This window comes from Rhineura floridana, chromosome 8, assembly GCF_030035675.1.
Source record: "Rhineura floridana isolate rRhiFlo1 chromosome 8, rRhiFlo1.hap2, whole genome shotgun sequence".
Taxonomy (NCBI): domain Eukaryota; kingdom Metazoa; phylum Chordata; class Lepidosauria; order Squamata; family Rhineuridae; genus Rhineura; species Rhineura floridana.
In genome coordinates, this window is record NC_084487.1 from 110,498,887 (window position 1) to 110,511,471 (window position 12,585).

At 40.2% G+C, this 12,585-nt stretch overlaps 1 protein-coding gene across 5 annotated transcripts in view; it reads right to left on the bottom strand.

Annotated features, from left to right (window-relative positions):
• The window catches only part of KMT2E (lysine methyltransferase 2E (inactive)), a 77,003-nt gene that overhangs the window by 52,833 nt on the left and 11,585 nt on the right, over positions 1 to 12,585 (bottom strand). For all 5 annotated transcript variants that reach the window (XM_061640428.1, XM_061640427.1, XM_061640429.1 and 2 more), the window contains exons 2-3: positions 2,328 to 2,512; positions 1,170 to 1,284 (exon numbers count right to left, since the gene is read on the bottom strand). In XM_061640428.1, coding sequence (XP_061496412.1) covers positions 1,170 to 1,284; positions 2,328 to 2,398 — 186 coding nt within the window. In that variant the 5' untranslated portion in view covers positions 2,399 to 2,512. The remainder of the gene's footprint in view (positions 1 to 1,169; positions 1,285 to 2,327; positions 2,513 to 12,585) is intronic.

Consider the following 12,585-nt stretch of genomic DNA (forward strand, 5'->3'; position numbering starts at 1 on the left):
ATAGCTGTTTTGTACATGCAACTGGGATAGGGTGGGTCAGCTAGGGTCTCTTGTTCATGAGCTGGTGAGGGTACAGTAGGGCCCCGCTTGTCGGCACCCCGCTTTTTGGCGTTCCACTAATACGATGGTGCCAGCGGGGCAATCAGCTATAGCATGGGGAACTCCAGCCAGCTATCAGCTGGAGTGTGCAAACTCCCCACGCTACAGCTGATCACGCACTACAGCTGATCAGCTGTAGCGTGGGAAGCTCGCGCGCTACAGCTGAGTAGGGCCCCACTTTCTGGCAATTTTCGCTTTCCGTCGGGGGCCTGGAAAGGAACCTGCCGTATGAGTGGGGCCCTACTGTAGTTACTTTTTCTCCATTGTGAAGTTGAAGAGTAACACTCTTTCCCACTTCCTCTTTCATCTCTCTGTGCTTTTTAAGACTCCGATTAATTCTGGTGGACCCAACTTTTACCCAGAACCCTTGGGAAAGTGAAATGTGTGTGTGCTCTTTCTGTCTTGGGGGGGGAGGGAGAGAAATGGCCAGAAGGAGTGGCGGCCACAGCACACACTCACAAATTCAAATGTGCCCACAGGCCTAAAAAGGTTGGTGATCCTGGTGTGACAGGATTAGGCTAATCAAGGAGCAGGACTTTAATAGTTTTAATGTCATATCCATTCACAATAGAAAAAAAAATCTGTTGGGTTGGAGCCAGACTTTCCAGGAGAACTTAAAACAGGATGCTTCTGCAGGCGAAGGCAACTTTTGTCAATTCTTCCATTCTCCAGCAATTTTCTTTACCTTTCAAAAATCAGCTCTGGAGGGTTGGGAGACTCTCCAGAACAGTGTGGAAGGTAGCACCATGGGTTAGATAGATATGGGGAAGGAGGGGAAATCCATCTCCAGAAGAGCCTCCATTGGATCTTGAGCCCTTCCATTCATGGGAAGATAAGTCTAGAGACAACCCACTTTGTTAAAAAAGGACAGCAGTAAAAGAGAGAATACAAGACTTCTAGAATTAGAACCGTGAGAAACTAAAATCAATATCTTCTATAAGAATGGCAAGATTTTGTCTGTTTTAATGGATGACTTCCCATAATAAACCAGAGAAAATGAACTAACCAAGACACGTTTGTAATTCTATTTACTGAAAAAGAACCCTGAATAAGTACTTTTAAAAACTTACTGCATAAGGCAAACCGATGTAACTGTGTGAATGATGAGAGCTGCTGTTATATAGCTGGTGTGGATAACTGTTTGACTTTTCAACTACCACAGGGCTAGCTTCTACAGATTCAGGTCTGAAAAGCAAGACAGAACATTAAGATTTCATATTTAGTTGCTCTCATATTTAATCTACTTTTGTTCAATAGTCCTGAATATTTAGGTATTATGAGAAAGGTGTAAAGATGTCAATGTATGGTTCAATGGTTCTGAAGGAAACCACCAAAGAAACTGTCTGGCAAAATGCTAGTAATAGTATTCACTTAAAACTGCTATAGTGGTATGGGAGTGTGCTATCAAGTGAACACTGTATCAATTTGAACAGTGTTGTACAACACAGGAGTACAAAAATGATTACAAGGCAGCAGTACACGAGTATCAATAATTCTTATTGTTTCTGTGAACACATATGAAGTGTAGGAGTCTGCCCATATGCTGTTAGTAGTATCTGAAACCCCAATAAATTGTGACATCTAGTGGCAGAATAAGCACAGCATCGGAGGTTTCCTGTGTAGCTGATGTCCAGGAAAGTCACATTTTACATGTTTTCATTAAGGCAGAGTGAAGGAAATAACTCAAAGGAAGATGTTCCTGGTTACTTTCCCCCCTATTATATGCACAAATTATGTATCAGCATTCCAATTCCACCCTAAACTATTTTCTCCGATTACCAGCAGAATACATAAACTTTAACAGCTCAAAGCGACGGGGGAGGGAGGTAGCAGAATGTTATAAATCTCCTTCAATGCTGGAATTAACAAATATTAATTTAAGCACTCTAAATGCTAAAATGGAAATAAATGAAAACTATACCTGAATATCTATTTTTAAAATCCACAAAGCTGTAAAAAAAAGTAATTTTGCTAGAACGTAATCAAACCGGCTTCACTACGCATTGAAATATAAAGTGGTCAGGCCTTCAAGAAGCCAAGGAAAGCTGTAACTTAACAATTGTAGCTTTTAAATCTGTTTTCTGGAAGAATTCAACGAACTCTAACTCTGTTTATTATGCCCAGAAGTTGATCAATTGAAACTTAGCAACAAACACTTCAGAAGTGCATAAAATACAACGTAATACAGAACCAATGTTGCAAATTTGCAGTTATGCTACAATACTTACTCTGAGCCTGCAGCCATTTCCAAATATGAAGTTTCTGCTGTGTCAACCCCCAATGGGATCACTATGCTCATGACGTTCGTTTCTGATAAATTCGATTACTATGGAGTTCTATGCATTGGTATCCAAAACACTGGGGCATGCCAGCCACAGTGCTCATTGCAAACGTCTAAGTGCATCCACAAACTCTGTTTAACCAAAACAAAGAGATAAACTTTATTTTACTTATTTCAAAAGTACAAGTTAAAAGAGATAAGCTTTTTTAAAAAATGCGGTATGAAAATTAAGTTATGAGAGACTGTTCATAGTATAAACTAAACACATCTACACAGAAGTAAAATCCCCAGTGGTAAAAGATGCTTCAATCACTTTCTTGCATGTGTTTGTTCATTTCATCCAGATCTGCTCAAAATAAACTGATTAAGTTAGTAACACTGCATGATTACTGTATGGTCTCACTGACAACAGAAAATCTGCATACAGACTTCATTTGTAAGTACAGAACTCATTTATAAACCAGTATGTCTACGCGCATACATCTATGGTATGAATGTGCTTTAATGGTTATCTCACAATAAATAGGACTGGAGATTTCGTTAGCAAATAAATACAATAAAAATAGAAAGCAAAATGAAGATTCACTACCAGATAATTTGAAAAAAAAAGGTGGCCAAGTGATAATCCACATCAGTCTTCTGCAGTCACTTTCTCCCATCTCCTTCACTTGTCCCAACAGCAGCAGAGGGAATGGAGTGCAACTCTCTTGTGCTCCTTTGGATCCTATCAGTGTCAGTTTCTTCAGTGTGGGGCCCCAAAACATCCCCCCAGCCAACCAGCTGAAACTGGGGGATGACATAAGTGCCTGGAAGAGTTCTAGTCTCCCAAATGAAAGACTGTCCTTGATTTAATACTGTTGATTAATAGTGTGATCCTATACATGTGTACCCAGAAGCTGAGTTCACTGAATTTATATCCTAAGTAGGGATGGGGGAGAAATATGGTTCAGATTTTAATGTGAACATTCCTAATTCACATCTCCCAAAACAATCCATAAACCAAAGTGCAGTTATCCTTCAAAATTATCACTTGCAATTTTCCAAGCTAAAATGTGTACAACAATATGCATTTTTGTATGCATTGCTTGCAAAAAATGTGTGTATCAGGAGAAATGTGAACTAAAAATACTGATAATTTTTGTCAGGATTTTTGAAAACAATTGCAACCTGATGTGCAAATGTGGCAAACTGAACTTAAGACTGGAAAATGAGAAACCAACCTCTCAGGTAGGAAGGAAGGGCGGGATATACATTTAATAAAATAAAATAAATGTTTCAATTGAAATCAAGCTACCCCAATATTGGCCCCTATGAAATTATTCAATATAAAAGCCACCCTATAGAGAAGTATATACAACTTATTTTTCACATATTCCAGGTCCTGTTTCTTATGCTGTTTTGAATCAACAAGCTATACCAATGAAAAGTTAGTTATATTTCAGTTAAATATATTACATAATGCTGGTTACTTAATGAAGAATGGAAAATGTTATTTAAAGAGATCCTACAAACCTAAACTGTATTTCTAGTCCCATTTGTAGTTATCACTTGTGGTTCAACAGGATGGGTATGTATGTGCATGCTTCGCTACTTATACTAAAAGGTTTATGTCATTTTTTTAAAAAAAGTGTACAAAGTATATGCATGTTTGCATAATAATTTTTATGTACATTCATGCTACAGGCAGTTTCCTGTGTGAAACAAACCAGCTGTTTTTAGGAGGAGTCTGAAAGTAACTTGTATAAATGTTGCCTGAACCACAAAGCATAGCACTTTTCTAAAACCTTTATAACTTGAGCTATAGAAGCAGTTTTTCTCTCTTTTTAAAATTTAGCAACTAGAGAAAAGATCTGTTACAGTTCTTCCATACGGTGACTACAGCTGTAGCACAATAAGCTGTGCTGCTTCGAGTATCGTTTGGGTCCAGTGTTTGTATTTTGGCAACCTTCTTCTCTGTACTTTAACCTAATGAAAAGCAAGATACCCATTCAAGAAATGTAGTGTTTCACCAAGTCTCAGAACACGGTCTTGCTCAATCAATGGTGCTGTAAACAGAGTCTGTAGAATTAAGAATTTTTAGTCATTGTATCCATTCTCCTGGCTTAGAAACTTTCCTTAGCTGTAAAATATGAATGGAACAGGACAGATAAGCAAACCTTTTCTAATGTGCCTGAACTATTTCATTGCTTACTGTCTGCTCTGACTGCCTCAGCAGCAATGAAACTGACACATCTGCCAGAAAAAATGTAAAAGAAAAGGTTGGTATCTAAGCAGAGAAAATCTTCATCTAAAGAGGATTTTATTACAACACAGTTTTGGCTTTAAAGCTCATAGTTTTTAAATGACTTCCTGCTAAAAATGGTTATACTCCATTAAAGCTGTGGAGATGTGTTTTTTTGTTTGTATGTTCTACAATATGAAATTGTAATTATGACTAGGATCTAATTATGATTGTAATGACTCTTAGCCAACCAATACAGCAGACTGGAAGATTATGGGTTTTTTGGAGAAGGGCAATACAAAAGACTCTCAGATCCTTAAAAATAAGGCTGCTGTTAATTGTAAGACAAAGACTGCACAGGCAAAATATTTTTTTTTAAATGAGCTGAGTGATGTCACTTAAAATAGCATCCTTATATATACAGCTTCCCAATACAGGTCATTACACTCACAGAAATTCTTTTATTCCAGTATGGCTAAAATTAATACATGCAAATTTAATACTTTAACATATAAAACGTAAGGGCCTCTGGAGCATTCAAGGACCCACTATGACCAACTGGCTACACACTGAGGATAAAGCCGCTCAACTTCAGCGTGACCTTGACTCTGCTGCTGTTGCCATTTCAGATGAAGTACCCAATGGAGTGGGTGATGTGTTGTAGGATCAGTTTCAGCTTATACAGTCAGCTAATGTGGAGAAAGAGATACAGTCTGGCCATGTGCCCTTTTGGCCCCTGCCCCTACTGGCTTACTAAATCTAGCAGAGGGGGTTTGACTGGTTGGGTCCAGAGTATGATTAACACTTTGTTGTGTGCGTGGTGGTGGTCCCTGTGGTCTTGAAAGTACTAGCCTTGGACCACTCAGATGAAAATAGCTATCGACCAGTCGAAAATACCCCCTTCTTGGAGAAGGTGCTGGAGAGAGTAGTGATGGGACAGCTGCAGGCATTCTTGGATAACACGGGTTATCTAGATCTGTTCTAATCTGGGCATGGGACTGAGTCAGCTTTGGTTGCTCTGACAGATGACCTCTATAGAGAACAGGACAGGGGGAGTACAACCTTTTGAACTTTTGAATGAGCTCTTACACCCTATCCAGGTTCCTAGTACTAGAATCAAAGAAGAAAAAGTGCAAAAGGGAGCTCTGCAGAGAAGAACTTGTAGTACATGAATGCATTTCAAGTAGCAGCCCTCCACAGGTGGAATCTCTGCCATTTGGTACTGACCACTACACTAAAGATACTGAAAAACAATGCTCATTATATCTTCTACAGCCAGTGTCCAAGATTTAGCAACAAACAGCTTCATATACCATATAAAGAAACAACATGAAATCTCATTCCTAATGCCATTAGAAATTTGTTTTGCTGTGATATGCTACAGTTAACATTGGACACAGATATCCATTATCAAGAAAGACTGTAGCAGTAGGAAGGCAAGTCTCTTACTCACAAAACTTTCACACAATATTCACTACGTCGCTTCAAACTTCATCATGGAAAACAAAGGGATAACACACTCGAAATGTAGTATGTAGAGTGCATGGATATGCAAATCTATTCTGATCGAGCCCCAATGCATTTCCAAAACAAATGAGCTTATACTATGTACCAACAAACCCACCCTGCTAGCTGCACCTATACATCTACTTAAAAAGGAAAGGTGTCCCTGCACTTATAGTGCAAGTAATTTCCGACTCTTAGGGTGACGTCTTGCGACGTTTACTAGGCAGACCGTATATATGGGGTGGAATTGCCAGCTCCTTCCCCGGCCTTTCTTTACCCCCCAGCATATGCCGGGTACTCATTTTACGGACCACAGATGGATGGAAGGCTGAGTGGACCTCGACCCCTTTTACTGGAGATTCGACTTCCTCCTTCCGTTGGAATCGAACTCCGGGCGTGAGCAGAGCTTTGGCTGCGTTACCGCCGCTTACCTCTCTGCGCCACAGGGTCTACTTACATGCTGGTATAGTGCAATGGCTAAGAGCAAAAGTTGAAAACTGGGATGTTCCTAGATTATTTTTTATTTAAGTACTTACTTACTTAACTCACTAGGTGGCCTACATCAAGCTACTATCTCCTAGCCTCGGCCCCTATCTGCAATATGGAGGTAATGATGCCCACCTACATTATAGAACATGTATTATGATTACTGAGATATTGTATGTGAAGTGTCAGAAAACTTAAGGAGCATTTTAAAAACACTTATTGTTAGTACTAGAACCTAACCCAAAAGGACATACTAGGCTTCAAGCCAGCTTGGCTTTTGCTGAACTGGGCTTTAGCCGGCATAATTCTATGTATTGAATGATAGTAAACAGAAAAACCAAGGGCCACAAGCCTGCTTGTCCTCATTATTTGAAGCCATGAACAATATCAACATAACTATTTTCCTGCACCAATAGTCTTTAATCAGGATTATTAAACTATTCCCCATGAAGTAACTGGATGTTTATTAAACTAAACTATAACCAAAATGATTGAACTGTGGTTTGCAATCCTCTTTGGAGAGCTTGCTCGAGCAAGGTTTACTGGTTCTGAAGTTACAGCAAACTATTGCTTGATCAAAGGAAGATATCCATTAAGCTGAGGGCACATGGGGAAGTGGGATGGGGGAAGTATACAAGCACTATGATTTTGGGGAATGGAAACAATGGCCTGGCACAGGGGATTTGGAATGAGCTGCACGCTCCCCTGCCCCATCCTCCTGTCTTGCATACAAAACTAGGAGAACACTGGTTTGTTCTAACAAAAGTTAGTTAACACACCAGAATCTGAAACCATAATTTTATCCAGGTTTTTATTTAAACTAACCTTGGTTAGAAGAAACCATGGTTCCCCACATTTCTTGTGTGAAAGAGAGAAGGAGCACATGAGCATCCCAAGTTCATTCCTGATCACCTAAATCATAATTAAGATTGTATGTCTGAATGCACAGACTCGCTCCATTTATCAATATCATTTAGATTGAAATTGCTGTGAAATTGCTCCAAAGAAGAAATGGAGGGTACAGGACGGATGAGATACAGCCTTACAGTAGGGCCCCGCTTTTCGGCGGCCTACTTTTCGGCATTCCACTAATACGGCGGCTTTCAATTAGAGTAAGGTGTCACTCATACGGTGCTTGTTCCGCTTTTACAGCGTTTTTCGGGCATCGGGCGCCATTTCATTGACGGAGTTCCACTTTTCAGCGGGCTTTGCTTTTAGGTGGGGGTCTGGAATGTAACCCGCCATATGAGTGGGGCCCTACTGTATTTTCCAAGCTTCTTTCACCTTCTAGGGTAGCTTGAGAGCCCCTTTTCCTTCTCTTGAGAGTCACTATTCTTATTTCCTTCCTCATCTTCTCCCTTCCCTTCTGGTATCTCATCTGTTTAGAGTGTGAACTCTTCAGGAAGGGATATTCTGGTTTGCTGTAGCCCTTAAACCAGTCTCTCAGTTTGGGTATCACGTGAAACTAGGTTTTAAGAATGAGGAAAACTTCACCAAAACCAGGTATGTAAGGAGAGGAGAGCAGGGATGAGGAAAGTGATGGCACATCAATCCACATGTCACTATCAGTCCACATATGCTCATATACTACAAATAGTAGCAACTGTTTATAAGCCAACAAAGTTTTATAGAAAACACAGGTCCTGCCAATTCAGTCATCAGCAGCAGCAGCATCTCCTCTAGATGGAGAAAAATGAAACTATTGCATGACCAACATTAAAAGTTCTATACATCCCCCATGCCATTACTACCAGTAAGATCTAGTGGTGCAGATGGGCCTTAAAATTCAAGAGTGGCAATAAATTTATATCCAGATACTGAACACTTGCTAGATTTTGTGCTGTGATGTTAAAATGAAACAAGTAATGATATCAAAAATTCACTGTGGTTTCACAGAATCAAGAAGGTATGAATCAAGAAGGTATTTGTCCCTGAAGCATTAGGCACAATAGTTGACCAAAGTCAGAAGTACAGTGTCAGTGCTATCCCTGACAGCAATACTCCATACAGATATTCAAATACACTGAAGCTACATAACTGAAATGTTCATAAACCTGAAGCCTATTCAATCAACAATCTTATCAAAAAAGGGGTTTGAAGAAATTATATGGGGCCTGTCACAAGCTGCAACCAAAAACCTGTGGACTGAAAAAGACAGGTAACACCACAATGCATTGCTCTCAAGCTCTTCTGGTTATTAATCCAAATAAAGTGGAGAATACCCTGAAGTAGTCTGACTTTATCCTACCTTCATTCTCTTTTTCATGCTGCAAATGAACACTACGCAAGTCTTTTTATGTATATTTCAAAATTAGATACAGAACTGTAGCATCTACAAACATGAAGTTATTACAACTTTTCATTTCTATTGGTAGTTTTCAAGCTTTCTGCTCCCAAGAAGCCTTTCCACATCCATCTGACTGGCAAGAATTTTCTATGCATCTGCTGAAGAAGACTGAGTTCCAGAGGCATATTTCAGGGAAAACTCTTAATTTATCTAGGACGGCAGCAAGACCCATCAGGCTTTCCACTGCCCTGCCCAATACAAATGAGGAGTACAGCATAGAATATGTTCCAGCACTCTCTTGTGACTATAGATTCCAGGGGAAGACTGGTGATGATGGACTTGGGTCAAGCATTCATGCGGAGAAGCTTTTCCACCATCACTGATCTTCTCACTAAGGAACCAAAGATAAGTTTTCAAAGCAGCCCAGGGTTCCCCTCAGAAAAACTATTCTGAAATCCCTGGATATGCTATTTCAAGAGGTTGCAAGTACTAAAAAATAGAACACCAAGGGCAATTTGATACAAATCCCATTATATTATCTTTAATTGCAGTTGTCATATGTTTTTCACTGAACAGTTATTTATTTATTTATTACATTTATACCCCACCTTTCTTTCATTATAGAACCCAGGACAGCATACATGTGGTTCCCAGGCAGTTTCCCATCCAGGCACTGACCACACCTACTTAGCTTCAGCAAGGTGATGGCCTCATGCACCTTCAGACCATAGCCTGGAACCAGGCTATGAGGATGAGAAAACAGTCTTAAACCTATATTGGCCCTGGGCTCCTACTGGAAGGAAGAGCGGGATATAAATGTGGTAAATAAATAACAATCAAGGGCATACTATAGTCAAATATTTCCAGCTGATAATTGTATGTAAAGCATACCACTGAAAGAAATACTAAATTTTAGTTTAGATTTCCTTTTATTGCCCCATTCATCTGTTTTGCTACTTATAATATACGCCTCCCCTACCCTTTCTCCTCTCATCCCCCCTACTGCCAAACAGAAAATTCTACTTATAGATGTTAGGGCTGGGGGTCTGGAGGCAGGCAGGCAGTTCAGCAGAAAATCACCCTACAAGCTCTAATTGAAGAACCAACCCTGGGTCAGCAGCTTTCTGAGGCTAGATAGGATCCTATTGGCTCCTAACATCACTTGATTCTTGCTGGACTGGAAGTTACAATACTTTCTAGCAATCTGCAGTAGTGGCAGTATAGCACATCAGTTATCACATGAACAGTTCCCCTGGGTCAGAGCTGGGGAACCTGTGGCCCTCCAGATATTGTTTGCCTCCAACTCTCATCAGCCCCAGTCAGCACTGCCAGTGAGCAGAAATTATGGGAACTGTAGTTCAACAACATCTGGACAGTCACAGGTTCCCACTTGTATTAGGTTGTAAGATGCTATTGTAGTGTACAAAGTTAACAGCCTAGGCCTGAGCAGTACTTTATGTAAGATGGCTAGCTCCCTTCAGTCAATTTCCCATACCTATATCAGTCTCTCTCTTTACTTAGCTCACAGTGACAAAACTAGACAACACTAAGCATTATCATCCCACACCTGAATGGAATCATGCTATGCTGACAGTCCTATCTAAAGAGAATGTTGGCTCCTATATAGTCTCTACCCCCTTTCTAGAACAGAATGAAGGAGTGAAGAGAGGATGGAGAAACGGAGAACAGAAAGGCATATTCTTAAAAGAAATCCTCTTATAATTGGTATCATGTACTGCAACAAGATCTAATGAATCTGACTATAGGGTAATGGGACTCTGTATTGTACTTAGCTTTTGAAATTGACCTATAAAGAGTTAGAAATACATTTTTCAATATGTCCACACTCACATTCTGTCTGGCCTTCACAAGTTTGTAAGTTCCACTGAGCCATCAAAATACAGACTAAATCATTTGTTCCCAATAGTAACAGCATCTATAGCACCTCACTGCAATTCAGCTGTATTCTACTTCTAGAACACAGTTGGGGTATTTAAAGCAGTAACACCTGTCTAGGTTTAGAAATAACACCCACTTGTTATGGGAGAGGATCTGTCAGAGCAATATAGCTCAAGGTATATGTATTATTTCATGTATCTTTGAGTTTACCTTGCAAGGTTAAATTTGACATCTTGAAATTTTAAAATTTCATTTCAGAAAGGAAAAAAATATTACTGGCTATTAGATTTGTGCTGAATGCATGCTTCTATCTCAGAGTTCAAACATCAGGCTGCGTAGAACTGCTAGCAGTGAGCACGCAAGGCTTCTCAGGAGAGCCACCACCCTCTTGTATCATCGCTATCATTTCCTGTCCCTTTACCTAACCAACTTTTCTATGGCTATTCCTTCCTCCCTGCCTTCTTTCTTGCAGTCTCCATATCAGTCCTAGTTTTAAAATTTTCTGTTTCTGAAAATCATAACTCTGAAGAGAGAAAAACTAGCACAAAATAAATTTGCATAATTCTGAGTCCAAGTTTTTGGATTTTTATGCAGACTTTGAACAGTCCTGGAAAATCACAGACCCCAGAAACAAAGACTAATCTAGTTCAACATTTGGGAGCAACCTGCAAACAAGAGAACCTCTAAAAATTGTAACAGTCCATCTTCCCATATTTAAGATGACTAGGTCCCAGGCCAGAAGATCTACACCTTCCATGTCTTGCTTGCACAATGGAAAGTACTGACACAGAAACCAGGGCTGTGGAGTCGGAAGCAATTTTGGGTGGAGTCGGAGTCAGGAGAAATGTACTGACTCCGACTTCAAAATAAATTTTGATTGACAATTTAAAAAATATATAAATTCAAAATGTCAAAGAAGCTTCCCATGAAGTCAGCTGTAGTTGAGCATTTCACCATAACTCAAGATGGAAAACACTTTGTGTGTCAGTGTATGACACAGGACCCAGATGAAGACAAATGCTACGATGCCAAGATCAGCACATATTCAGGCAGCGATAAAAATGCTCCTATGAGAGCTTCCAATTTAAAAAGACATTTACAGCCCTTTCCAGGGCTGTGGAGTTGGAAGCAATTTTGGGTGGAGTCGGAGTCGGACAGTAGAAAAACAGGAGTCAGAGTCGAAGGTTTGGAGTACCAACTCCACAGCCCTGACAGAAACTTTCATAAACGTTGCCTTTCAAAATTCTAAACGATTAATTCATGTATAGTGCTGTATAAACCCACTCTTTCCATGAAATGGTTGCTGGATCTACCAAGTCTAAGTTAATTCAGCACATATTCTTGCTCTCTTTTTCCCATCTTCTGTCATCCCAATGTCAACTTTTAGATTTTAAGTACCTCAGTACAGAGACCTTTGTTTCTTACTTTTAGCACCCCATGCCCATTAATGGGACAACAACCAGAGCCACCTCTATACAAGGCACACTGAATCAAGCTGCTCAGGCGGCAGATTAGGAGGCAACTTTAGGAGTGGCAGACTGGTTGGGGGGCCCATGTACCCTGGCTTACCCACAAGCTACTTTGTCTCCTAGATAGCTCTGAGCCTGTGCACTGCTTTCCCTCTTCCTCCTAGTTCTGTAGGAGAGAAGGTGCTACAGTGGCAGGAAGAGAAAGAAAATATATCACAAGGAAGCAACAGCAGTGCCTCTGCTTTTCACTAGCTGTATGGGCACTGCTGGGCATAAGGAGCTGAAGTTCACATTTTAAGATGGGGTCCCCCACCCCCACAGCCTGGAAAATGGCACC